The sequence below is a fragment of the Micropterus salmoides genome, unplaced genomic scaffold, assembly GCF_014851395.1.
Source record: "Micropterus salmoides isolate LMB-PRFRI ecotype aquatic unplaced genomic scaffold, ASM1485139v1 Ms_hic_scaffold_17, whole genome shotgun sequence".
Classification (NCBI taxonomy): domain Eukaryota; kingdom Metazoa; phylum Chordata; class Actinopteri; order Centrarchiformes; family Centrarchidae; genus Micropterus; species Micropterus salmoides.
The window spans coordinates 7,203,014-7,229,792 of NW_024040817.1; the positions used below are offsets into that span (position 1 = coordinate 7,203,014).

General features: G+C 39.6%; 2 protein-coding genes across 9 annotated transcripts in view; one reads left to right on the top strand and one right to left on the bottom strand.

Annotated features, from left to right (window-relative positions):
• LOC119907505 overlaps positions 1–18,396 on the top strand; it is a 48,613-nt gene extending 30,217 nt beyond the window's left edge. For 2 of the 8 annotated variants that reach the window (XM_038725269.1, XM_038725270.1), the window contains 7 exons: positions 11,582–11,800; positions 12,477–12,617; positions 14,337–14,492; positions 14,576–14,745; positions 15,931–16,065; positions 16,914–17,051; positions 17,325–18,396. In XM_038725269.1, the coding sequence (XP_038581197.1) occupies positions 11,582–11,800; positions 12,477–12,617; positions 14,337–14,492; positions 14,576–14,745; positions 15,931–16,065; positions 16,914–17,051; positions 17,325–17,543 (1,178 nt within the window). In that variant the 3' untranslated portion in view covers positions 17,544–18,396. Of the gene's footprint in view, positions 1–4,458; positions 4,477–7,487; positions 7,594–9,322; positions 9,385–11,581; positions 11,801–12,476; positions 12,618–14,336; positions 14,493–14,575; positions 14,746–15,930; positions 16,066–16,913; positions 17,052–17,324 lie in introns of those variants that run through there. The other 6 variants (XM_038725264.1, XM_038725266.1, XM_038725265.1 and 3 more) reach the window with 6 other exon arrangements.
• Positions 18,397–23,603: 5,207 nt separating this feature from the next.
• LOC119907500 (chloride channel protein 1-like) overlaps positions 23,604–26,779 on the bottom strand; it is a 46,862-nt gene continuing 43,686 nt past the window's right edge. Inside the window, exon 24 of the mRNA XM_038725261.1 lies at positions 23,604–26,305. Within this exon, the coding sequence (XP_038581189.1) occupies positions 25,793–26,305 (513 nt within the window). The 3' untranslated portion in view covers positions 23,604–25,792. The remainder of the gene's footprint in view (positions 26,306–26,779) is intronic.

The window sequence follows — 26,779 nt, forward strand, 5'->3', positions numbered from 1 at the left end:
ACATACACACACACTAAAGATGGTGATGAGGCTTGATTTTTCGTCCTCGGTTGACCATGAGAGCTTAACATTCACACACTGAGGGGCGCGTCTGAATCCAAATCCTGCGACCTCTGACGCAAGCTGTGTTAATACACACAGTTCCTCTCACTCACACATACACACACACACACAGTCCAAGGACAGAGATGACACCACTATTGCCTCTTGCGTCTCCTCACACATTTGATCATTATAAATCATGGTTGGATCCTCCTACACACAGTTATTAATTCTTTATGTGGGCTACATACTGACCCTGAACCCTGTTGTGTTTGCATTTTCTGAGTAATTTAGAGGGCAATACCTGCAGTTTTCTGCTCCATAGCACAGAATGAAAATAATTTATCTGCAAAAGGTGACAGAATCATTGATCAATACCAAGGCTTGAGTGATTGGCTGGGCCATCTTCTGAGATTTCAGGATTTCAAGATGCACTGCACTGTATATTAGACTTATTCTAGTGGCATGACTCTAAGGATCCCCAGAGGATGAATGGTTTGGTTTTTAGTGAAATGTCTTGACAGCTATTGGATAGACTTCTATGAGATTTAGACCACACATTCATTTCTCCTTCAGGATGAATTTTAATAATTCTTTTTCATCTAGCACCATCATCTTTTTAAATGTACTTTGTGTTTAGTCCTAATTAGCAAGTATTAGCATGCTATAAGACTGATCTAAGATAGTGCACATGATAAAGATTATGAAGTGTTAAACATTAGCATGTTAGCATTGTCACTGAGAGCATGCTGAAGTTAGCATTTAGCTTATAGCACTGCTCTGCGTAAGTACTACCTTACAGAGCCGCCAGGCTGTAGACTCTCAGTCTTATTTAACAATATATTGGTAGCACATTCTGTGAAGTAATTTTTTATATAGCATTTATGAGTTGAAAAAAAATGGTTAAGAAATCATTTTCCAATGCTTTATATCTTTAATAAGCAATTAATAAGCCCTTCTCTTGCACTGTGCTCTGTGTTTCTTTTTTCCTCTAAGTGGCTGTTTGACCTCTAAAAAAAAAAGATATTCTTCATAACCTGGCAACCCAAAAGTTGTTCTAATAAATGTCTTATTTCTATAAACCAGTATCAACCATATAAACAGATTTATTAGGAGGTGATACCAAAATATTTCATCTTTATCAGTTCATGTTATTGTAGCAACACTGAAAGTACAAGGGCTTCCATGCAAAGAGGAGATAATGTTCTGTATATTGGAGTTGTTTGACTTCCCATAAGACACCAACAGGGGTTGATAGAGGTCATAAATGAGTCAATGTCACTGAATACATTAACATTTAACAAACGATTAAATCACCATAAGATAATACATCGCTATTGTTGAGTATATTTCACTTATGAGTAATAATCAAATACATTATAAATACATCTTTCTCTGTTGTCACAGATGTGAGTCATTTATTCTAGTTACTGAAAGATCTATTTACTTCAGCCCCACTGTGCATGTTCATTTGCTTTTCAGATTAAACAAACCATTAATCAATTAGTTTGGTTGAGTCCGTGATCTGTGTGAGTTTTACACTGTGGGTGTTAGTCATTAACAAGTGGTATATTCTTGTTCAGGCTTAGTTCTGTCTCAGGTGTGAATGTTTTTGCATCTGTATGAATCTGTTCTATCTGTTCCCCAAATCTTTCCCTGTTCTTGTTAAAGTGGATCTGAGGCAGAAACACATCATGGCGACTGGTGACTTGCGCTTCGCTAAATCCCTCTGCCATCTCAGGGGCTGCTTTGTTAGAGGCGGATTATTCTCTTCCCTCATTCACTTGTCATGAAAATAAACATCTCTGACATGAATATTACATCGATGCCACAGACAAAGCGAAAGGGGCCTTTCAGGAAGACAGAATTAATTCTGGCTTTCAATTTTTAGCTCGCCCGTGGTTTCAATTTGCTAACCATCCCCTGTATTTGACACCAGATGAAGCATGTTAATCAGAGCAATAAGACCTTAAACCAAGTCAAAACGAAATTTAAATTCATCCATGTAGATATTCTAGTTTTAGAGTCTCAGCCGCTTCTGATTAAAGCATGAATAAATACAAAGACAGAGGCCGAGCTCCATCTTACTGCTTTCTGTTACTCTTTTATTGCCAAATTCTAATGGGGTTGTCGATCTTCCACCAGCCTGTATTAGCATTTTTATTATTATTTGTTTTTTTCTTTAGATGACCCTCTGTCCATAGCTGATCTTAGGCGTAACAATAATATATTACAAAAAGGCGTCTGACCTGTTCCACTACGGTTCCTCTTTAATATCTTATCTTTAATGCCTCTTTCTGAGCAACCACAAACACACAGGAATTAAGCTGCACAAGATTAGATTTTTTTATGTGTCCACCTCTCATTCATCTGAAGTCACAATCACAATTGACGCCGCAATATGAGAAGAACACCTTCCTCCACAATGAAATTCTGTTGATTCAATCTATTTGTTTAATGAATTTGTTATTACTGTTGGCTACATACAGAGCGAGCAGTCCATTAGAAAGCTAAAATCACAAGTGTTAGTTTTATTCTTCATTTTTTACTTTGGTATAAAGCATCATAGTCGATAGAGTTGGTTTGGTTAAATGTGGTTTCAACAGATTACTGATATCTAATACTGGACCTTTGGGTGAAGTTAACTACAATGGATCCATCAACGAGCAAAGTGGCCTTGTGTAACTTCACAGTTACTTACTACAAATGCAGTAGGGAGCAGACATCCTGAGAAAGGAAAGTGCGCCAATACGGTTGGCAGTGTAAAAGCCCATATTAATAAAGGCTTTTTATTCTTAACCACTTCAGCGTCTGAAATTGGATTTTTATGCCACACCCTACCCACAGATTAAGGCTTTTTCTCTCTTTAAAATGACTTTTTCTACCATTTCTGAATCCATTAGTCGGTGTGAGGGACACCAGAAGCACTTATGTTACCATTCTTCATACAAATAGAAACAAATTATCCACACTTTCACTTTCTCATAAACCGTAAGGCCAAAAAATCGAAGTAAAATCTGACTTAAATGTTCTGATTTTAGTATCTGCTTACATTACATGGAGGTTTAGCTATATAAAATTTTGTCCTGCACAATCAAACCCATTTTAAATATTAAATATTATAGGTTACATTTCATATGACTATAAATTAAACACCTGAATGTTTCTAAAATCAATTTGAGCCTCTGTAGTAGCAGCAGCTTTGTAAGGACCGAAGATAAAGTCTGGCATTTACTTTGACACAAAGTTTAGGGCATTTTCCGTTTCACCTCTCATACAGTCTGTGATCTGTGGCTTTGAACGGTACAGCGGTGATAACAAGCTTTAAGAGCCAGTGGTGACGCTTTGGGGCACTATGACAAAAGAGCCTGAAATAAAAAAATAAAACATCTTTTAACAGCAGTGTGTTTTATATTCTCTGGAGCGACCACTGTTTCCAAAATGTTCTCCTGTCCCTGTCTTTGTGTCTATTGTACAGTATGATGAATATGCATGAGTCTCGCGCGTGTGTGTGTGTATGTATGTGTGTGCATGCATATGAGGGGACACAAAAAATCGTGTCCAGGTTTGGCTACCCATTACATTTGTTGTTGCCCCCAGCAACAAGGTCACCGCTGAATGGTATCCATTGGTTACCTAAACATTATGAGCAGTGTAGATGGACAAAGAGGGACGGTGCAGCTGACAACACACAAAACACAGGACTACACACAATTACACAAGTTCTGCATCTCCCCCTCTTTCTCTCTTCCTACACTTTGACTCACCTGATCAAAATATAAGCTGCATTGCACAGCTAATACTGTAGCCCTACATGTATCTATGTGGTACAGTTTGCTGTTTTAAAGTGCCTGTTCAAATCACAAAATAATAATTGTCAAGCTTGCTGTGAGCTCCTGTTACACAAACACCATGCAGACAAAAAAAAAAAATGGAGAAACTGTTGTATTTTGCACTACCGTAGATTATGAAATTTCAGAATATAAGTGAAGCTTTACAAGGGGCAATCACAACACATGCAGCGTGCCTTTCAAAATAGTAATTCTATTCAATTTATGACCAGATTTCTAAAATATACAGTAGTTCAAGATGATGAAAACACCTGTAATTCTGTCAATGAAATGCCTTAAGTGCAATAAGTGTAATTTTTTAAATAACCTTCAAAACTGTAATGTTATACTTCACACCAAACTAGGAAGATGCTGATTTACATCCAGAATGTTCAAATTACTGTAATTCAGGACTAAGGCTTAAGACCAGTTTCTATGTCCCCAAAGTGCTCTTCCCTCTGTCAAATCTCCTTCCTCTCTTCCCACCTTTGCTATACCTGTACTTTTCTCCTCCCCTTCTCCCTCTCCTTCCTCCCCTCTTCTCCCTCCCCTCTCCTCCCTCCCCCAGCATGGCCGTGCCGAGTTTTCCTGGGAAGGAATCAATGTAAGTCTCCTTGTTTAAATCTCCTTCTTTCCACTCCCCAAATGTCCTCTTCTAGTCATTTTCCTCTCCATCACTCAACCACTACCTGAGTTTGGGCTTTGAGTACATAAGTTGACATCCTGCTTGTTTATCCTTCCTTCCTGCCTCCTTTTGACACTCTCTCTCTCTTATCCCTCTCTCCCACTCCCTCTCTCTTATCCCAGAGTTTTTATTTTTCTCCCCTTAAACTCTCCCTCCCATCCGTATCCTCTCTTGGCCCTCTGCTAATCTACTGTACTGCAAGCTTCATATATACACAGAGTCACAGATAACAGGCTGTAATAAGCTTATCTTATCCATAGCTCAAGCCTTCATACAAGTCCCAGTTTTTAGCGAAAGCAATGCATGATGAAGTGCATCGCTACTGACCTGTTTCTGTACCTTCAGCAGAATGTATTTACACAATGTGAATTTTGTTGACTCAAACATGCTTAGAGGCAAATAATCTCACAAAGACACACTTCTGTTTCAAGCAACAGAGGTCTGGAGAAATGTTCTTATAGTATTACTGAATTGTACTTATACTTAATGGTTTTCAAGCCAGGTGGATCAAGTTTGCGTTGCTAGTTTAGGTGAAATGCTAACAAATTTGTTAGTTGTTTTATCAAACTTGTCTGACAGCCTGTCATGCTTTGCATTAGAGAAAAACTTTCATCCATAGCAATGCATCAAAGCCCTGGATGAAATATATCGTAAAACTTCAATTAAAAGCCCGGGCTTTTATTTGCTTAAAGCACTAAACTCACCCTGCTTATATATGGGACAGGACTCTATGTGGGACAGGCCTTTAATTCCTTTCCCATGCAGGTAAATCTGAATGAAAGATACCGTGGAGCATACTGTCTCCATAAAATTAACTAAATGATTAAATTGTGGAGAATCTAACCGATCTAACGATGTGTAGCAATGTCCATAATGGTTTAAACATTTATATCGGCATGCACCATCTAAGCAGCTTAGAATTAGCTCAAGCAGGTGACCCGGTAGGCTTAAAGAGGTTTGATACGTCCAAAGAACGTACCAGGCCAGTAAAAAGGAACAGGCGTCTAATTGGGACAAATTGAAGTTTTACGATGCATACATATCATCCCTTAAACCAAGGGAAGGCTTCTGCCTGTTTTTCAGTGACCATAAATACATTGTTAGTGTTTGATTTAATATAAATACATTGATTTAATAAAAATCTTAAAATTTAGGGGAACGAGGAGTCTTGTTTTCATGTTGTTTTTACCTGTCGTTGTTCTGTGCTGTTGGGTTGTACTTCATGTATTTCCGTGTGTCACTGGTGTGTGATGATGTGTCTCTTCCCTGTGATATAAAGTGCTGTGAAAAAGAACAAAGTCTAACTAACTAACTAACTATGAAGCTAACAGTAGCTACCAACAGCAGACAACTGAGCAGATCAATGTCATGCTCAGATGTTTTACAGGTTTAAATAATATCGAGAGCCCACAATGCTGCTGCACTAATTGTTTACATTTCTCTACAACTCTGTTGTTTACACATTCGTGTGACTGTACAAGACTGAAAAGCACAAAGGGAATAAATATGTGGTTACTTCTGCTTGTGTTGCACTTTAGGATGAACACAAGACTAATGGAGGGGAAATACATGATTATGGATTACTATAATAACTACACCTGTATGCCTGCAGATGTACTGGCTGCTGTGTCATTACACCATGTTGCTGTTACATGCAAATGATACACAGCAGATAACACTTGGATGATACTCCACTTGTACACCACAGGGGGACCAGATAATATCAGTTTGCCTTTACACTGTAATTAATGCACTTTAACTAAAAATATTACATAACATCTATCACGCAGTCCCCAATGTAATATAGGTCCACATGTTTCCCCTACTATTTCCCACTGTAATTAGCTGTTGGGAGGACCTCATTAAGGACCTGTCTCTGTTTTCATTAGTCTGCTGGTTAGTTCGCCATGAGCAGTGGCACCAGGAAGTACAGGAGAAATCACAAAAGCGTGAGCAATTTTCTCCTCTGTCTGGCTAGTTTCTTATTTCCTCAAACACAAAAACAAGGCCCTGGAGATGTTGAATATGTTTATGAATCAATTTAACTTTAAATATCACACACTTTTCACAGATGCTGTATGAACCGATGGTATTTATGAAGACGGAGGGGGTCACGTGTCGCTTCATATTAATGCCTGTATTTCACATGAGCTCCTAGTTTTTTTTCCACTCAAAGGGTGGAGATAACCAAGGGCATTTGAGATGCAGGAAGGCAGAGTAAGAGAGACTGTTAAAGTGGAGAGTGCAGGTTTAAGCCTCTGCCTCTGCCCTGAAGAAAAATCCTTCAGCAAAACAATCAAAACATTCTCTCATTATCATATAAACATCTCCTCCTAAAATGTTCCTCTATGAATAAATAAATCTCTTGTCCCCTGTTTCCTTTATTTACCCATCAAATATTAGAGCTGAATAAGTAGTAACTTTACATATTACTAGTGAAAACAATATATCCATCAGTAATTGGTCCAGATCATCAAGTTTTACATGATGATTTTGTGCCAATTACTGCTGTGCTCATGAAAAACTCCATTTAAATTGCTTTTGAATCACCACGTATACATCCATTTTCCTTTTAGCCACAGTATATCTATGATTCTCTTCAATCAATGATCCCTGTAAGCCATTTACAAAGTGTTCGAATAATTAACCCTCCTTTCTTATTCCCTCTATTGCAACCTCCCTTCTCTTCTTCTATCTCCCTCAAACTATTTTCTGAATCTTCAATCATCTGCTCTCTTCACCTTAATTTCTTTTATTGCATTTTCTCTTTCTTGCATTCATCTCTTATCTCTGTCATCTATTCTTATTTTGTCATTTTCCTTGTCACATTGCATTTTTTTCTATTTCTTTTATCTACATGCTCACTTCCTCCTGCATTCTCTCGTCCGCCCTCTCTGCTCCAACCACACCTCACCTCCCTCTCTCTTTAGTTGTCCATGGAGGACACTACTTCCATTCTGCCTCGTCTCAAGAGGAAGCCCGCCAACTCCTATGGGATCGGTGCCCTGGCTAAGTCCTCTCTGACAGGTGTGTCAGGTGTGTGTCTGTGCTGCTAGATGGTAAAACAGCCCCCATGTTGATTCCATTTGCTCCACAGAGGGCTAAGGGTGAAGTTGTTGTTGAGAACTGACAGGGGCTAAACTTCCTTTTCCTGTGTGTGTAAAAGATAATTTTTGATTTCTCTTAAGTGTGATATTCAGATGGTTATATGGTGCCAGGATAGTCTAGCAGCCAAATGATCAATGTGTGGTTTGGCGTAACAATAAGTAGTAGCGTTAGAGCAGCTACAAAATAAATGAGAGTAAATGGAGCATATAAACACACTGAAATGGTTCTCAGCTTATCAGCACTGATTATGACAGTAATCTACTGAAATTTAAATCTGTCAGGTTTTACCAAACTACTCACTCCACTCTGCAGAATGAAGAAAAATGCACTTGTCGTGCCAACAATATTAATCATAAAACACTATGCAAAGTTATCCAGCAATGCACTGTGTAGGCCTTTCAAATAGATAGCAATAATAGTAAATGCCTGGTAGGTTACTCTGTGACGTGCATGTGTGGATATCTACAAACTGTATAGGCAGAAAAAAACCTTTTGAGAGGTAAATTCCTTCCTCCAGGTTTTTTTCCCCACCTTTTAAGCCTTTAAACTCAATGATCTGTTACTTGAACCATCCCTCCTGGATTGTATTTCATAGTCTCACTGGTGATTGAAGCAACAGAGAACCTAATGTTGTGCTTTTTTGCTCTGGAGAAAACCAATTTAGAAGCCTGAAGCTCAATGTAAAAAATTAGAAGTAAAGTAAGTAAGTAAGTAAAATGTATTCAATATAGCACCTTTCACAGAGCGAGTCACAAAGAGCTTTACAATGATAAAAAATAGCAACAATAAAAAAACAATGGAGCAATCAGACATAAGCATCAAACATTATTAAACCATAAAACGCATCAATCAAATTGTGTATATTAAAAAGGCGCATGAATAATCAAAATTCGGGCATTTTTAAAGTGAGGAGGATGCTAATATCACAACCTGGGCATTAAAATCTGGGTTAGTTTAACATTTAAGCTCTAGTCACGCTAGTCTACTGTTATCAAGACCTACTAATTAAGAAGCCAATCATTAACTAGCTGAATTTACAACATCAGAAAGGCCTTGGCCACAATTAATTAATTATCAGTCATATTTTGAATTATATTTCTAACATGTCCAACATCATTCGGGGGTTGTCACCCCCACAAAAAAACCCTCAATTCTTACTCACTTCAACATTTCACACCTACACTGTAACAGGATATGAGGTGAGAGAGACAGAAAACAAAGGTCCCTGGCCAGATCCAGGGATCTTTTGATAGTATGCCTTAAACCATAGCAGCCAGTAGGATGACAAAGGCTCCACTTTGGCTAAACCCAACTAACTAAACAATTTTTGCATCCAGAGCAGCTCTTCCTTTGTGACTTGTTTTAAATAATAAACAATAATTCCTTTCATCTTCTTCTTTGACTTGTTTTCTGCACAGCTTGCAGGCCAGAGAATCATCTGACACACTTGGGGAAAAAAAACAGCAATTATCTTTTCACCTTTGCCATAAATGGCGTCTTTGGTAAATCAAAACTTGCCTCAACAGACAACTTCAATCTAGAGCAGGAGGAGGAGGAGGAGCTTGGAACCAACATGGCCGCCCCTGTGGGTGCCCCTTCCTATATCACTCCCTACTTTTCCTTCTTTTCCATTGATATCAACAGCAGACGTCAATGACAAACATTTCGCAGAGTCATTGATGGAAATTCAATCAGATATTTGATTTCAAAGAAACTAAAGTAAGTGACTTTACTTACTTTAATTACTCACTGAAGCATCTCCACAGGCGTGTTGGGTAATGTAGTGTATTTGTTATATGGCGCTGTGGCCCTATATTTGTGAAGTAGTGAATCTTTTGTGCAGTGTCGTGACTTCCAGTGGCTGGTGCCTCTTTTGTGCTATCTCGTGCTTTGTGCTTCAAACTCTAGTGCTCTGTGCGGTGTAGTGTTTTTAAGTGTAGCACCTCAGTGTTTGTGCAAAAAGTGTTTTTTGTTGTGTCTGGTGCACTTTAAATAAATCTCTTGGTGTCATTTAACAGTGTAAAGCATTATTTTTTGAGCCTCTGAATAGCCAAGACCCCAACACCCTCCCTCATCTGTCATACCCATTCTTTCATTCCTATTTCCATCCCCAATTAGACTCTGCAGGGAGTGTTTGATTTTCAAATGAGATTGGCTCTCTTTGTCTAAGGGGAAAACTGTTTCTATTTATAACTCAGCCTGTAACTTGCCCCCTGGACCGGGGGAGCAATTTCCGAAGCTCTGTCTCTGTTTATTCATGCCTGTTTGATTTTAATTTAATTTTTTATCGATCAGCCTCTCTGCAAGCATTTGACTCAGAGTATATGTCCCTAGTTTGAATCCTGTATTTGCATCTTAATTGGGCAGAGATTTGCCAGTGGACTCTTCTCAACGTTCTGTTTACACCCAAGGATTACTTTCCTCTGCCTCTCTCAGTCTCTGTAACACGTTTTTAATTAAGCAAAGTCTAATGAATCTCATTTATTCTGTTTACCAGGAGATGAGTAATGGCTTTAATAATTAATATGGGTTTGTCAGGATTTCAGCCGTCATCCTTGTCCTTTTCGGTTCAATTCAACAAACTCTAAGGACCACACAGGCAACCCTATCCATTTGTCACTATGGATAGCTCATGTCACCTGACCTCTGACCTGTTCACTCCTGTCCGTCACCTGACAAAGATGTAGGAGGTTTTTCAATGGTCTGCACTATTATGTAGCAGATTCATTAGTTCATTTATTTATTTGACTATTCTGGAATTACACATACAATGCTCAGTCACATAGTTATCTGAATATTTTACATTTAATTAGATCCCAGAGAGGTTTGATATGTTGAACTCAAAAAGCAAAACAAAGACATCTTTGTTTGGATGCCAAGTGGTCTGCAGACCATTTAGTTTTACAGAATTTGTTGGGTTCTAAGACTCAAGATGAAGACCAAACTAAATAGTAGAATACCTCTCTATAGTCTACTCAGTTTTTAGCAGAATCTCAACATACAGTCATTATATTTTTAAGCAAAATTGCAGATGAGTTTCAGAGGCAAAGACCCACTCATTGCTATGAGAGTTCACCTCTATGTGCCATTTGACTGGTGCTTTTCACCATTCTCTGCTTATCGGTCACATGATTATCATCTAAAATGGCAGATAATGATATAATTGATATGAATATCTGGTGAGTGGTGACTGACTCATTTTGAAGTAAAAAGCGACACACTTAAAAAGGTGTTGATGTACTGTACTGTAGTCCTGTGATGTAATGTCTGCTGGGCAAGTTGATGAAGTTTGAAAGCAGTAGTGGTTTAAGGTTAGAGACAGGTGTAACAATCAGAAACAGCTGTATCAATATAACGCTAGGCAATGTTGGAGAAACTTGCAAGAGACAGCTAGATTTTCAAAGTATCCAACTGACCCCCCCCCATTTCCATGCGCAATGAGTGCACATGCCGGACCGAATGATTACAGTCCTGTGACAGCCACATATACCAGATTTTTTGTTCCATTTTTGTCTCAGAGCATTTGATTTATTGATTACTATCGGGATGTAAAAAGAATTTCAACAAACATAACACAAAATGCTTCTGAAATAAATTGCCAGCAGTAGCCAACCAGTAAAACTGAGGTTGAACAGACTGACCAAGACTCTCTGAATTCATCCATACCATACATTTATTAGCCCATTGCTATTATCTATTTTATCTTCATGTATTAAACAGTTTCCCAACATCACACATTTTTTCTCATTATCATTCTACTCCCCCCCCCCCCCGAGCCCCAGTTGGAGGTGTCGTCAACTGCAGAGGCCAGAAGTAGTTTTGACAGTGTTTGTGTGTGTGTGTGTCTGGTGTGTGTGTGTGAATGTGTTTGTGTGTGTGCTGCTGGTCTACCCCTCCTGCTCCATACCTGCTGTAGGTGTGAGTCGCTCCATGAAGGACAAAGTGACCAAGCCCACTGCCATGGCTCAGGGTCGTGTTGCCCACATGATCGAGTGGCAGAGCTGGGGCACACCGTCTGCAGGGCCTCCGGGGGTCGCGGCACATGCCAACCTGCAGAGGGAAAAGGAGAGGAGGATGGAGAACGATGCTTACAGCGATCTTAGTGACGGCGAGAAGGAGGCTCGCTTTGCTGCAGGTGAGGGTACTAAATGTAAAGGTGCCACAATGTCAGAAAATTTTTCTTTAAAGCATAAATACAATACAAACCAACATAGAAAACAGGAAGTAGAAACCAGTAGAAAACAAGCCCTGGTCATGTTGAGGATATAATAATATGTATCTTTATACTGCTCATAAATACAATACATTAATTGTAAAATGGTGACAAAGACAGTTTTAGATAACGTTTGATGGTACAAGGAAGACTTTCCCTGGTATCTTTTTCTTGAATATAAATTTTTGCTACACACTTCACTGAAGTTTGGAAAATCTAATTGGTTCTGGCCCATCTGGTATGTCTAGCAACATTTAATTGATCATTTTTGACAGCTATTTACTCACATATTAGTCTGCAACATTTATACATTTCCCGCTTGGAATAACCGCCGCCCACATCTCCTGTTTCTCTATGTTAATGATTATGGTTACCCCCTGTTTGTTTTTATTGCTAATTAACTTCTGTATTTGTTAGCAACGCTGGGACTGAGATTTGTTTTATGAACTGTATCAGTAATTGTGTTCCAGTAAGTCAAAAGATATTCATATCCATATTATTATTATTATTATTATTATTATTACTACATGCTACTGTTGCTAATATCAGTACTGCTGTATCTCAACAAGAATTGATTCTACTCTTTCTCGCTCTTTAGGCATCATGCAGCAGTTTGCGATCTCTGAGGCGACTCTGTTTGGCTGGAACTCGATGGATGGGGAGAGTATGGGAGCCGGATCCAACCAGGGCAGCGTCGCTCACCTTAGTGAGGTCAACCAGGAGAGCATCACCAGCAGAGGTACTGCTACTACTGGAACAGTCATAAACCTACAGCTAGATGTTAAATAATTAGTCATTTAGCTGACACTTTTATCCAAAGCAACTTAGAACTGCTATATATATGTCAGAGGTTTTGGGGTTAAGTGCTCAGGGACACATTGGTGAATGTCACAGCTGGACTCGATCCATCACCACCCTAAATGATATAAGGAAAGGGGATGATTCATTTGTGTTGTTGAAGCCATTTACCCAAACCAGTAATACAGTTACAGCAGAACTACAGATACTGCAGTGTCACTGTATACTTCAAATTTTGCTAAAAGTCTTTGGATCACGCAGTGAACTTATGTTTTCTATTATGCATAGATGCACAGTTTGGGAAAATTAGAGCCCAGTTGGAAACTAAAAACAGCCACGTCAGTTATTCTGCCAACCAGCTGTAAAGGACTTTTGGAGGACAGGCACACAGCTGCACATTTCTGCCTTTCACTGCTACCGGGCACTTACTCAGAAACATTCAAATGACAAATCCAGATGACAGCCTGTCATTTCTGAAATATCAGGACAAATTCTGATGGAGTGTCATAAGTGCACAGTGAAGAGAATTTACCCAAAATCTAAAAGACTAAAAGATAATTCAAATAAAGACATTTACACAGTGAAAAATCGAACACAAGATGATTTCACTTTACAGTTAACAGAACAAAAACAGTTTGGGGAAACACACTCATTTCCTGATTTGTGGTTTGAGCCTCAGGTGGTAAGAGGCCTGCTTACTTTAGATGCACACAGGAGGATAAAGCAGAAAGAATGGAAGAGGGGAGAGCAATTTGCTCAGGTAAGATTAGGAAACCCCATCTGACCTCAAAGTAAAAGTATTATAATGTCATAAAAACCGAAACAGTTGTTTTCTCCCACCCTCTGTTTAAAAATGAGGATAAAATTCTGTGCTGCTTTCACTTGTACACAAAGAAACACTGTAAACTGTTTCTTTTTTAGTTCTTGCTGGTGTATAGCAAAGCAGAGCACTGTCCAACCCCTGAGGGACCCTGTAGGTTAGCACAAGGACTTCACCCTGGTCTCATTAACAACACCATATGGTCCTGCTCTGTGCTTTATCTAGCATGCAACACCAACACACATGTACAGCACACACACACACACACTTAAAAAGCATTAGGACTGAAGGGATATTTCTCTTCCACAGTCTGATTGTTCAGCCCGCCTCCATGGGTTAAACTCTATAATAACAATACTGCTGCAGATAAGGTAATCATACCTGTAAGTTTTTATAGTTTGTTGCTTTGGATGAGGTTAAGTTTATCCCTGTTTACGGCTGCTAAACTATGCCTTTAATGTAAGAATCAGTTCAGAGTTTGAGGTCTGATTTAAGTTTCTTCTTGAGTCTTAAGGTTTTTTTCCCCCCAATCCTGCCCATACATGCTAAATACTGATAGTTCTTAATTTAAAAATAAATGTATCTGCACAAATCATGCCATGCAAACTTTGTATCCTTGCCTTTCACTGAACAAGAAGAAGATGACTGAAAAGTCTTGAAATCGAATTGGGGAAAAAAGGAGAGAAATCTTTAAATTTATTCTGCAGAATTTCGTTGTATTCTCTTCCAATTCTCTCCCCTCCTTTTTCACAATCCTCTATTTTACTCTTAAACTGTTTTAAACAGTAAAGAGTGTTTTCCTGTGTCTCACTCCTCCCACCTGTCTGTTTCCCCGTACAGACCAGATGCTCCACCACTCCTCTGCGGATGTCTGGCCTCACACCTACGTCTCACAGGGCCTGTACTGCCTGTCGTCTACAGACACATGGGACCCAATCACTAGCCAGCCATCGGGCGTGGCCTCACCTGCTGCAGGCTCCTACATCATGGCTGCTGGTGAGGATTAAATCATTGCTCTTACTCTGTGTCTCAACACTTGGCTGTGTCTCTGAGCGCTAAGTGTTATATGGTTGTTCCAGGTGGCAGCAGTGGAGCTGGGGGTACACCTGGTGAGGGGTATGAGGGGACAGTAGGCGGTTACCTTCAGCAACACCAGGCTCATTTCACTCTGCAGCAGCACAACCAACTCCAACAGCTCCAACATATTCACCATTACCAGCAGCAACAGCTTCTGCAGTACCAACAACAGGTCAGTGGTACTAAGACTGTTCATTTATGGCACTAACAAAGCTAAAAAAGCAGTATTTAAAAAAAGATTAGGTTCAGGTCAATTAGGTTAATCATTTTTCCTCCAAAATGTAAAAGCTAATTGAAATTTGTTGTAAAGTATATAAATGTAATTCTTGAGACATTGTTACTGGCACTGTTGAATGTGTCTCTGTTGTTGGCACCAATACTAACATGCTGTATACACACACACGACATGTATGTACTTCTTGACTGATTAGACTGAGACAATTAGATGAAAGTATAAACGTGCCCAAAAACAATTTTAAAGGACAGGCTTCACTTCCTGTAAACTGGTTGGATGTGTAGGCTGTGTGGCTTTTATTGGTGTGAATCAGCTGCAGACTTCCATGGTTCTGCAAATGAAGTGAGTCATGATGAACTGTGACACCCAAAGACTTTTTCTGCTTCGTTGGCTGCTCTTGCATTGGTATATCTCAGAGCTCATTACACAACTGAGGGTTATAAAATAATAACTTGAAAAGGTCAGGGACTGTGTCTTAAAAAAGGTGTACTGATCCGAGACCACAATGGAAATGAGCGTGCTAGCTTTACTGTGTGTATTATATGGCTTCCCTTGTGAAGGAAACTGGATAGATTGAATATTACATTACATTTATAATAAAGCTTTTCAATCAGCCAGTCAATTTTCTGTGCATAAGTCAATGAATAAGAGGCTGAGACATTTCCCCACTGTTCCCTGCAGCACCATCCCTGACTCATAATTTAAAGAGGCATTAAAAGTAGATGCAGACCATTATTAGTGACTAGAAGGAAGTGAAAAAACTGGCAAAAGTATCCTCCTCCTAAGTGTCTGGAAGAGACTGCTAAATGCTGGAAGAATAAAACTGCTTTGTCATTTGTTTTGGCATGACGAGGCTTTTAAACCCTCCCAGCTGAAATGTGTGGTGATGCGTAGCGCACCACAGCGCTGTTTTCCATTATTGAGCAGCTCTGGGATGTTTTGTAGTGGTTTGCAAAATTTTTTGTTCCAAACAAAAACAAATGTTTTAAAATCAAAAAATGTGGCTACTGGCCAAGTAACTGTTGAGTCAATGGTATTGATTAACAACCAAATAGATTAAGCTTATTTTACAGAAAATCCTCATTAATTCTCTTTCCTTCCTTTTTCTATCTCTGAATACAGTCCATGGAGCACAGGCCACATAGTGCCTCCCATTCCCTCCAAGCCACTCCCAACAGCACCATCCACAGTCTCGGTCCTCCCACCCACCCTCGGCTAGCTGACCTGTGGGGAGCTGCACAGGTCGAGGCACACCACGTAGGCACTTAACCGCTGAATCCAAATGGTCAGACTGCAGACTTTGCGGACTAGATCATAGTTTAATATATTCTGACAGGCTATGACAGGGATGCATGACTGTATGCAGTCACAGGCAAACAGGACTGATATCTCCATTTAGTCACTGTAACAGAATGAGTTAGACAGCATTGTTTTTGTATGAAGCTTGATCTTCTTTGATCCCATTTCTCAGGCATGTGTCATCAAAGGTGAAAAACTGAACTAATCATAGTAAACAAGCCTTTTGGGTCATTTTCTATCTTCATCTTGGCTATTTTTTTTATTTTTGTCTTCTGGATCTGGCTTTGTTTATATCAACAGGCATATTTAGCACACATCTGTAGTGCAGTGAATGATGGGAGAAACCGCCAGGGAAGTCGGCAAGGTTGGAGACAGGCTGGAAATCTGCATGCCAGCTTATAGCAGACCTGATGAATTTTGGACAATCCGCCCAGTCTTCAGAGTAGCATGCTGTAGTCCGCAAGTTTACAACCCTAAGCATTTGGATTCAGCATTGGTGTCTGTTGTACTTACCTAAGTATCTGTCTTTCTCTCTGATGTCCTACACAGGCAAACCAAGCTGTGTGTGTGGGGGGGTGCATATTCTGCTTGTCCATCTTCGTTACTTCCTTCCTTCTTTCCTTCCATCTTGTCTTCTTTGTCTGTTTCTTTCTCTCTGTGACTGCTATCAGGAACTGACATTGTGGAGTTGATTTTAGTTGATTAAATATGGTGAAATGCCAGTAGTCTGCTGACTCTTCCAGTTTAAAATAAGTGAAACAAAAAAAAAGACGTGCAATTAAATCAGCAACCTCAACTGGTTGCAGGTGGAGATCGTCGGGCAGCTGAGTGGACAGATGGCTGAAATGGTAGGAGGAGTGGTGGAGACAGTCGGAGAGGAGCCAGAGCCCGAGTCTGAGGGTATCCCTGAGCAGCATGAAGAGGAAGAGGAGGAGCTTACAAAGGTCGGTTACCCATATAACCAAAAACAAAGTCTTCTTTCAGCTGGAACAGCCCAAATCATTGGTTTCTGCTGCAATCAGAGTTTCCTTAAACTGATACATAAATGAAGGCAACAAATTAAAAAATGATTGGAAAGTCAGATGATATTAATGAGGACAACATGTAAACACTTGGCCTAATAAATAGGAAGGAAATAGTGAGTTGCTTGTGACACAGCACTGCTGTAGCAACTGTCATAAATTGCCCTTTAAACATTTTATTTCTTGTCTTTACAGGTAGAAGAGGTAACATTAACGTTGGAGCCGGAGCCATGCTCTTTGACTCCGTCCCCGCTGAGGGAGGATGCCCCCTCAACCAGAGGTTCAAGCCCATCACAGACAGCTGAATCTGTCACGCAGAGCATACCGTTCGACGTCACACCCTGTATTGTCCAATTGCTGGAGAGGGACGAAGAGGCGGAGAAGGGCTCTATTGTTGTTGTTGCGACCAACTGAATCATAGGGCTGACAAAAACAGCAAATTAATTCTTCAATAATCAATCAAGCTATTCTATCCCAACCCCAACCCCCTCCACCTCCCAACTATTTACCCACTTCGAGTCCGAGGAAATGCGAGAACACTTTTTCAGAAGAAAACGTGGGATGTAATGTAAAAAAACTAAATGCTGAGAAGCTCCGCTAAGTTACTGCAAGAAATGTGACAATGGACACAAAATGTGACAATGGACACAAAGTTTGAGGCAGACAAGAGACTTCAAATCAGCGACTGCTAAAAACAAGCTGTGAGGATAAGATGGATTCACAAAACATTTGGACCAACTGGACCAAAGAAACAGGACTGAAATCAAACAGTTGGCAAACAGATGGATATGAAAATCTCAAAAAAAAAAAAAAAAAGAATTGTAGTAGAAGGTAGGAGAAAAAGACTGCAATACAACAAACATGGACACAACAACAATTAGGTCAAACAGTATTTGCAAATAATTCTGAGTGGTTCACACAAAAGGTAGGCATGTATCACATCTGGAAACTCCTGCAGGACCAGAAAATGTACCTGGTCACTGTTTGATTTGATAGTTATTGTATTTTGCTTTGATTGACAGCTTGTCTGAGCCCTAGCTGAGATGTTCTGATGAGGTAAACCCATTCCAGTCTGAGACTACGAGTGACCTGTGGCATCCACTTGGAGTCATTTGCAAACACATGATCTGGACACAACCAAAAAGAAAGTGCATGCTTTTTAACGGTGACCTAGCCCTAAACAGTATAATACAGTATTCAAAGTAATAATATATTAAATTGCTTTTTCTAATAAAAGAAAAAATCCAATAAACCGATATGTATTTGTATGAATGTCAGACTGTATGTATGTATGAATGTAGCTTTGTCTGTGTGTAAAATATATATATTCTGGAAACAGATTCTTCTTGGTGCTGTTCTGTTCTACCATATGTTGCAAAGTGTACACATTCACAGCTTCAGTAAGTTAATGCATTTCTTTAGCATTACATTTATTCATTTAGCTGACGCTTTTATCCAAAGCGACTTACAATAGCTATATGTCAGAGGTCGTACGCCTCTGGAGCAACTAGGGGTTAAGTGTCTTGCTCAGGGACACATGGTGGATATGTCACAGTGGGGAATTGAGCGTGGGTCTCTCACACCATAGGCATGTGCCTTATCCACTGCTCCATCACCATCCCCAAATAGCACCTAACATACTTAACCAAACCTTAAAACTAGACTTAAGCTAAACTTAACCCCAAAACCAAAACTTAATTATAAAAACAGCCTATTTAAGAGATGAGTTGGCTGGCTTGTCTGCCTGCGAAGAGAGCAGCTGCACACACGCCACTTAGATCGCGTTGTGGGTTGCCAGGTTGCAGTGACAGATGGGTTTAAATTGACTAACTGGCAACGTGGGTGATATCAGACAAACATGCAAAACGTGGATCTGTGGTATGACGAATATTCATAATGAAGTTTGAGGGAGCCCTGTGTAAATTATGGGAGTTACTTGGGAGAAACAACTAAATGGGAGGGCATCAGGAAACCACCTTGAAATATAGGAGAAAGCCAGGAAAAACTGGAAGATAGTGATGGTGGTTGGAAAACTGAGCAGTCCATGGCATTCAGATAAAGTTGCTTATCAAGTCAGCCACTGGTATTTAGCCTAAGCATACAATAAAGATATAAGACGGGGTCAAGCCACCAAGTAAAAGATTTAAAGGCCCCTTAAAGATATGTTAGGGGAGGGTAAGGGAATGGTGATTGATGGCAACACAGCCAGATACCCACTGCAGAACCAAATGATAGATCAAAACATTACAAATACTGGGCTTCCATGATAAGACCCAACCTTTAGCACAATTTCCTGTGTACCTATAGGTTCATAGGCTTATAACTAGGCTTATTTTATCCTGTGTCTTCACAGTCAAACAGCTAAAACGTCATCACTTTCCAAATTAATCCTCCCTCTCATTGTAAAATTCAAACATGTTCTCAAAAGTATTGGACACAGATACAATACAATAAAACCCACACAGTGTAAAATTGACAATAAATATACACACATATAATGAAAAGATGAACAAAGAAATGCAAAGAACGGGCATTACCTAAATGTCCTGCTGTATATTTTGCAAACCGCAGTGTGAAGGTCAGAGGTTTTCTTCATAGAGCTGAGATAGTTTTCTTGTAGTCATCAATTCCACTAAAACACTAACTGTTCTGACACCACAACAGCCTCATTCATTAAAACGAGCCATGTAGACTTCAATATTGTCTGGAGGCAGAGAAGTGCCCTTGTGCTTTGCTATTATCCTTCTGAGTTATTTTAGAAGATTTCTGTGTGTGTTTGGCTGTTGTGTTTTCATTTGCAAAGTCAGCAGCAAGCAGTGTGTTTTTTTGTGAATGCTATTTCAAAAACATTAAAATACATTTTAATAAGAAAATCAAAGCTGCGTGATAGAAGAAATCCTTGAAAGCAACATGCTTTAGTTACTTTTTATGAATGTGAAAGTTGAGTTGTGTGTTGTTGTAAGTTCAAAGGCTGCAAAATGAAATCTTGAAAAGATTCTTCCTACAGCTGCTGGAGAGGACGATTCACTCACACTCCAGCAATCAAGTCCCACAATATCCCTGACTTCGGTGATAGTCATCCTGTCCTCTGTCCTCTTGTTGCTCAGAGATGTCATCCTGTAAATCTTTTAATGTCCAAGCACATGCACATCTGAAGAGTTTAAAAAAAGACACCTGACTGGAGGAAATGAGGGACACCCCAAAATTAAAGTCAGCTTTTTGAGTTGTTTTGTCAGATTGAAATAACTGAGATGGAAGTCATGCTGTGTAATTACACACATTCACTTTAAATACACTACATGGACAAAAGTACTGGGACACCTACATATTAATTTTATAACATCCCATTCTTAAACCATGGGCATTAATATGGAGTTGCAGCTAAAGCAGCTTCCTCTCTTCTGGGAAGGCTTTCTACAAGATTTTGGAGTCTGTGGAAGTTTTTGCCCGTTCACCCTGAGGAGCATTTGTGAGGTCAGACACTGATGTTTGACACGAGGGCCTGGATCGCAATCTCCGTTCTAATTCATCCCTATGGTGTTCGATAGGGTTGAGGTCAGGGCTCATGGGCGACAGTCAAGTTCTTCAACACCAAACTGGGAAAACCATTTCCTTATGGAGCTGCTTTCTGCTCGGGGACATTGTCATATTGAAAGAGGAAAAGGCCAAACACAAACTGATAGAAGAACTGTTTTTCCTTAAGATTTCCCTTATAAAGACCACACCAAGAAAAAACAGCCACTGACAAAAGTATTGGGACAGTGTCTGGGTACTTTTGTCCGTATATTCTACTTCTGTGGAGTCCATGCAAACCAGATAATTGAAACGTTTTCTTCCAAAATAATATATAATAATTAATAGATAATTAGATAATTTCTCAAATCCGTCACTACACAGTGGTCTATGCAAGAGCACTAACTAAATGTCTAAAATCATTACCAAAAAAATATCATACAGGTAGATACAAATATGTGTTAAGTGTTATGTTGCCAATTAAAACCCTTAAATACTTGCCTATATGATAACATTTATTAATTTTAGCAGACGCTTTTATCCAAAGCGACTTACAATTGCTATATACATGTGAGAGGTCACACGCCTCTGGAGCAAGTAGGGGTTAAGTGTCTTGCTCAGGGACACATTGGGGTCTCACAGGGGATTCAAACCCAGGTCTCTCACACCAAAGGCATGCAGCTTGTCCACTGCCCCATCACCACCCATCAACTTCAATTAATAGTCCGGGTGTCAGTCACTGAACTCTGCCTTTAATTGAGATATGCGTCTATATGGGACAGGCCTTTAATCCCTTGCACACAAAACTCTTGCTCAGCAAAGATGGGAAATAGGCTACTATAAAATCATTTATTTCAACCTGTATGAACATTAATTGTATTTAAAAAAAAGGGTATTTTTTTGTTTCTTTGTTTACCATACCATAGTAAGTCTGAAGTGTTTATGTGAAATTAACTGAATGATTGAATTGTGGAGAATCTAGCCGATCTTACTACAGGTGCTGGTCATATAATTAGAATATCTCAAAAAGTGGATTTATTTCAGTAATTCCATTCAAAAAGTGAAACTTGAAGACACCTGGTGCCACACTCTAATCAGCTAATTAACTCAAAACACCTGCAAAGGCCTTTAAATGGTCTCTCAGTCTAGTTCTGTAGGCTACACAATCATGGGGAAGACTGCTGACTTGACAGCTGTCCAAAAGACGACCACTGACACCTTGCACAAGGAGGGCAAGACACAAAAGGTCATTGCTAAAGAGGCTGGCTGTTCACAGAGCTCTGTGTCCAAGCACATTAATAGAGAGGTGAAGGGAAGGAAAAGATGTGGTAGAAAAAAGTGTAAGCAAGACATGGGTTTCAGCTGTGTCAAGCCACTCTTGAACAAGACACAGCGTCAGAAGCGTCTCGCCTGGGCTAAAGACAAAAAGGACTGGACTGCTGCTGAGTGGTCCAAAGTTATGTTCTCTGATGAAAGTAAACTTTGCATTTCCTTTGGAAATCAAGGTCTGGAGGAAGAGAGGAGAGGCACAGAATCCACGTTGCTTGAAGTCCAGTGTAAAGTTTCCACAGTCAGTGATGGTTTGGGGTGCCATGTCATCTGCTGGTGTTGGTCTACTGTGTTTTCTGAGGTCCAAGGTCAACACAGCGGTCTACCAGGAAGTTTTAGAGCACTTCATGCTTCCTGCTGCTGACCAACTTTATGGAGATTCAGATTTCATTTTCCAACAGGACTTGGCACCTGCACACAGTGCCAAAGCTACCAGTACCTGGTTTAAGGACCATGGTATCCCTGTTCTTAATTGGCCAGCAGACTTGCCTGACCTTAACCCTATAGAAAATCTATGGGGCATTGTGAAGAGGAAGACACGATACGCCAGACCCAACAATGCAGAAGAGCTGAAGGCCACTATCAGAGCAACCTGGGCTCTCATAACACCTGAGCAGTGCCACAGACTGATCGACTCCATGCCACGCCGCATTGCTGCAGTAATTCAGGCAAAAGGAGCCCCAACTAAGTATTGAGTGCTGTACATGCTCATACTTTTCATGTTCATACTTGTCAGTTGGCCAACATTTCTAAAAATCCTTTTTTTGTATTGGTCTTAAGTAATGTAATAATTTTTTTATAATAATTTTCGGAGATACTGAATTTAGAATTTTCATTAGTTGTCAGTTTTAATCATCACAATTAAATGAAATAAACATTTCAAATATATCAGTGTGTGTGTAATGAATGAATATCCAAGTTTCACTTTTTGAATGGAATTACTGAAATAAATCAACTTTTTGATGATATTCTAATTATATGACCAGCACCTGTATATGTTCTATGTCCATGTTAACAAAAATTTTAACATTTATATTTGTTTGCAAGCAGCTTTGAACTAGCTCAAGAAGGCGACCTGGTGGGCTTTAAGAGGTTTTATATATCCAAAGAACGTCTCTACAAACTAGACCAGGGGTCTGATTGAGTTCTGCTTTTATTTGTCAAAACTCGTAGCCACATCAGACCAGTAAAAGAGACAGGCGTCTAACTGGGACTAGGCTTTCAATTTAATTTTTACGGTATGTTTATTTAGAGGTTATAATGAAACAGAATGGGGGAGCGTTTTTGTGTGCTAGGTATACTTCACACAACAATCAAAATTGTTTTGGATATTTTATGTAATCAGAGAAGTTATGAAACCACAGAATGATAGAGCCAAAAACAGGTGAGCAATTTTCAATTATCTCTTCTGATTCCTACAGCAAAAATGTATATTTCTTCCCTACCTTCACCGAGTTCAGTTCTTGGTCCAGCTGACTGAGTAAAGACGAAACTTTTCTTTCTCTCTGCAGTTAAAATGATCTGCCTTTCCCCTGTCTTGGTCTGCCATTACAACCCGTCTGACCTGGTTAAATAAAAAAGGTCAAACAATTAAATGATTTCACATAATAAAACTTTATTTTGCTATATCTTTCAGGTTTTTTATACATTTTGAGATAACATTTGACTCTACTAAAAGATAAATAAATAAATACATTAGCCACAACAGATAGGGAAAAGAAAATATCACAGTCCCCTGACGAAACAGACACATATTTTAATTCACAGATTTTTTTCGTTAAATCTGCAAGTTCAAAGACTTTCAAGGCAGCACCTGAGATACTGAATGCAGGAGATACAGAGACAAGAAGAGATGGAGTGAAATTAAAAGAAGGGGTACATCACAAGGAGAAAAGTTCAACAACACATTAATGCAATTATTAAGGTAGTTACTGAGCAGCTCTTGAGGTTCAATAGCTTTTTTTGTACAGTATTCAATGGTTGTAACTGAGTTTATGAAGATTTTATTCTAATAATGATTAGAACAAAATTTTCTAGATGTTAAGAAATAAAAAGTTCATCTATCAGACATCCACTAAGAGGCTTGAGGGTAGTTTGGCATTAACATTAGTTGTAGTGCTGAACTCAATAAGAAATAACACCCAGCCTCTTTTCGTTGTTTAGGTTTTCCAGCTGTTTATGAACTGGTATGGTTGAGTCTCTCTGCCATCACTCATGTAAATAGGTACTGTATGACAGTTTCATCCATTCAAACAGCAGTTGCAATGTGGTTGCCCTTCAGTTTTGAGAACTAGAATAAAAATCAAGGCTTTGTAGCCGCTGAGAAAAAGGAAGTCTCACATGAGCAGGTTCATGTCCTCCAATAATCATCATGACAGTTCTACATTAAATATTTTTCCTAATGGGGTAATTTATTAAGCTAATTAATGCATCAATTGGAAAATATTCCTCTGTCAACATAAATCTTCATCTTCATTTAACACATGTGACAAAATGTCAGCTGTCATTCACTGTCATGAATTTCAGCCATAACTTTGTTACTGACACGTTTTTTGAAGGATGATGGATGTCACATTTTGGAATGAAAAATGACAAGCTGTTTTTTTTTTTGCAGAATTTTGCAAATATGGAGTAAATCTTTTTAGGGAAAATGGGAGACAAAAGAATCTCCAGGACCTACGTAGCGGGGTTTGGCTTTCGTCAGCCGCGTTTAGCTGCACCATCTATCAACTTAACCGTGATGAGATGAGCTCTGAGGCTACATCCACAAGGTCAGCACACAATTTAGAGGTCGTTCTGGGGCTTTGGCCAATCTTCCACAGTGGACTGAGCAGCTCCATTAGTCTACTGCTATCCAGATGGTCTGTTAAAAACAAAAAAAAAAAATCAATAGCTTCTGCTCTCATCTGATAAAAAGCTTTTTTTAAAGACACATAAACGATCAGTTAACGCAGAGATACTGGGCAGGGGTTCACTTCTGGTTTGGGCAGCACACACACACACACACATACACACAACACAGCATATTATGTTAATAAAAACACAAAGATACAACACATGTTGTGTTGGAAAACACCGTGAGACAGAGATGTATCTAATCAATCCAAATCCAATGTGGGACGATGCAAATGACTGCAGTATATTATACATTTATTCCTCACGAATATATTTTGAGTGAATTCTTCATAATTTAAAATGTGTAATATGCAACCCTACTCGCTAACAGGTGGGTGACCTTGCTTTAACGAGACACTAACAATGAAGTAATTTATTTTTCACGGTGTCAGTGTTGAGTTTTGGTTGCCATAATCATTAATTAATGCTGTTTTGGACACTATTACCCCCAGACAAGAATATAATCCTGGAGAAAAAAAAAATATCTGTGGATATCATTCTAGGGTTCAACCATGAGACTGTGTGTGTGAAAAACAACACGTAGGAGAAAATGAGGAGGAAATGTGGCAGGACAAGTATCAGAAAAACATATACATACAGAGCTTATTAAGAAAAGACAGAGAGGTTGGGGGGACAGAAAATGGGTGTGTTCTTAACACCAACTAGGCGAAGGTCTACAAAAAGAGCAGACAGAATCAATAACTGTGGGGAAAACTGTCTTCAAAAACAAAAAGAATATATGCATAGCTTGAAGTAGCAAACACACTGTTTGCATTTACATCTTTGCTCTACCTAAGTGGTGACAAAAAGAGGTAAATGGGTGTTCAAAGACCAGAGCAACACATTAAGAACAGAAAAAAAATAACAACTCACACCATAAAAAAGTTTTCCGTTATAAAAAAACATTACCCTCCTTCTTGTCTAATCTAAACCATTGGCTCATCATCGCTGTCTTCATCCCCCTCAAGAACTCCCTGTAGGGGTCTCTGGGTGGAGAGATGGGTGTCGGAGGAAAGAGGAGGAGTGGAGGAAGAAGGGACTGGGGGAGGTGTGGAGGAGGGAGGGAGGGTGAGATTGCTGTTATAGCTGCAACTCCTACTGGCTGAGGTGGAGGCCCCCATGCTGCTGCTGCCACCGCCACTTCCTATACTGCTGCTGCTGCTCTCCTCCACCTCTATCTTCACACCCTCGATCCACACCTCCGTTTCATTCTCTTGATAATGGTGATGATGGTGGTGGTGGTGAAGGGGAGAGGGGGAGGGACGCGGGGGAGGAGTTGCAGCCGAGGGAGAGGAGGTGGAGGTCGGAGAGGAAGGAGCAGCGGGAGAAGAAGCTGGAGGTTTAGCGACAGAGTTGTGGTTGCTGATGTCGCGAAAGCTGGCGAGCGGAGGACGGAGCCGGACACCAGAGCGTGTGGAGCCCTCAATGGCCTTCTGGAGCTGGAGGTGGAGGAGTAAAGGAAGGGTGAGGAGGTAAAACAGTGGCGGATAAAGACGGAAGGAAGAAAGAAAGAGGAATGGAGAAGAAGAAGTAGAAGAAGACAGGTGAAGTGTAAGAAAAGGAAGACGCAAAAGAGTATGAGTGAAAGGGGGAAAGGAAAGAACAGTAAGATAAAGATGAATAAATAAATGGATATAGTGAGAGGGAAGACAGTGGTTAGCAAGAAAAGACAGTAACACAGATTGGCGGGTGATGGGATGAAGTAAGGAAGAAAAGCAAAAATAAAGTTTTAGGGATGGAGGAGTGACACAAGAGGAGGCGACAGAGACAATGACGAGCAAGACAGGAGGAATGAAGTAAATCAAAGAAAGCCTGAAACATACAGAGAGGATATTGATTATGCAAACAAAAAACTCATACATAATTCAAAAAGCTTTATGAGACTCCAAGCAAATCATGAGCTAAAACCAATT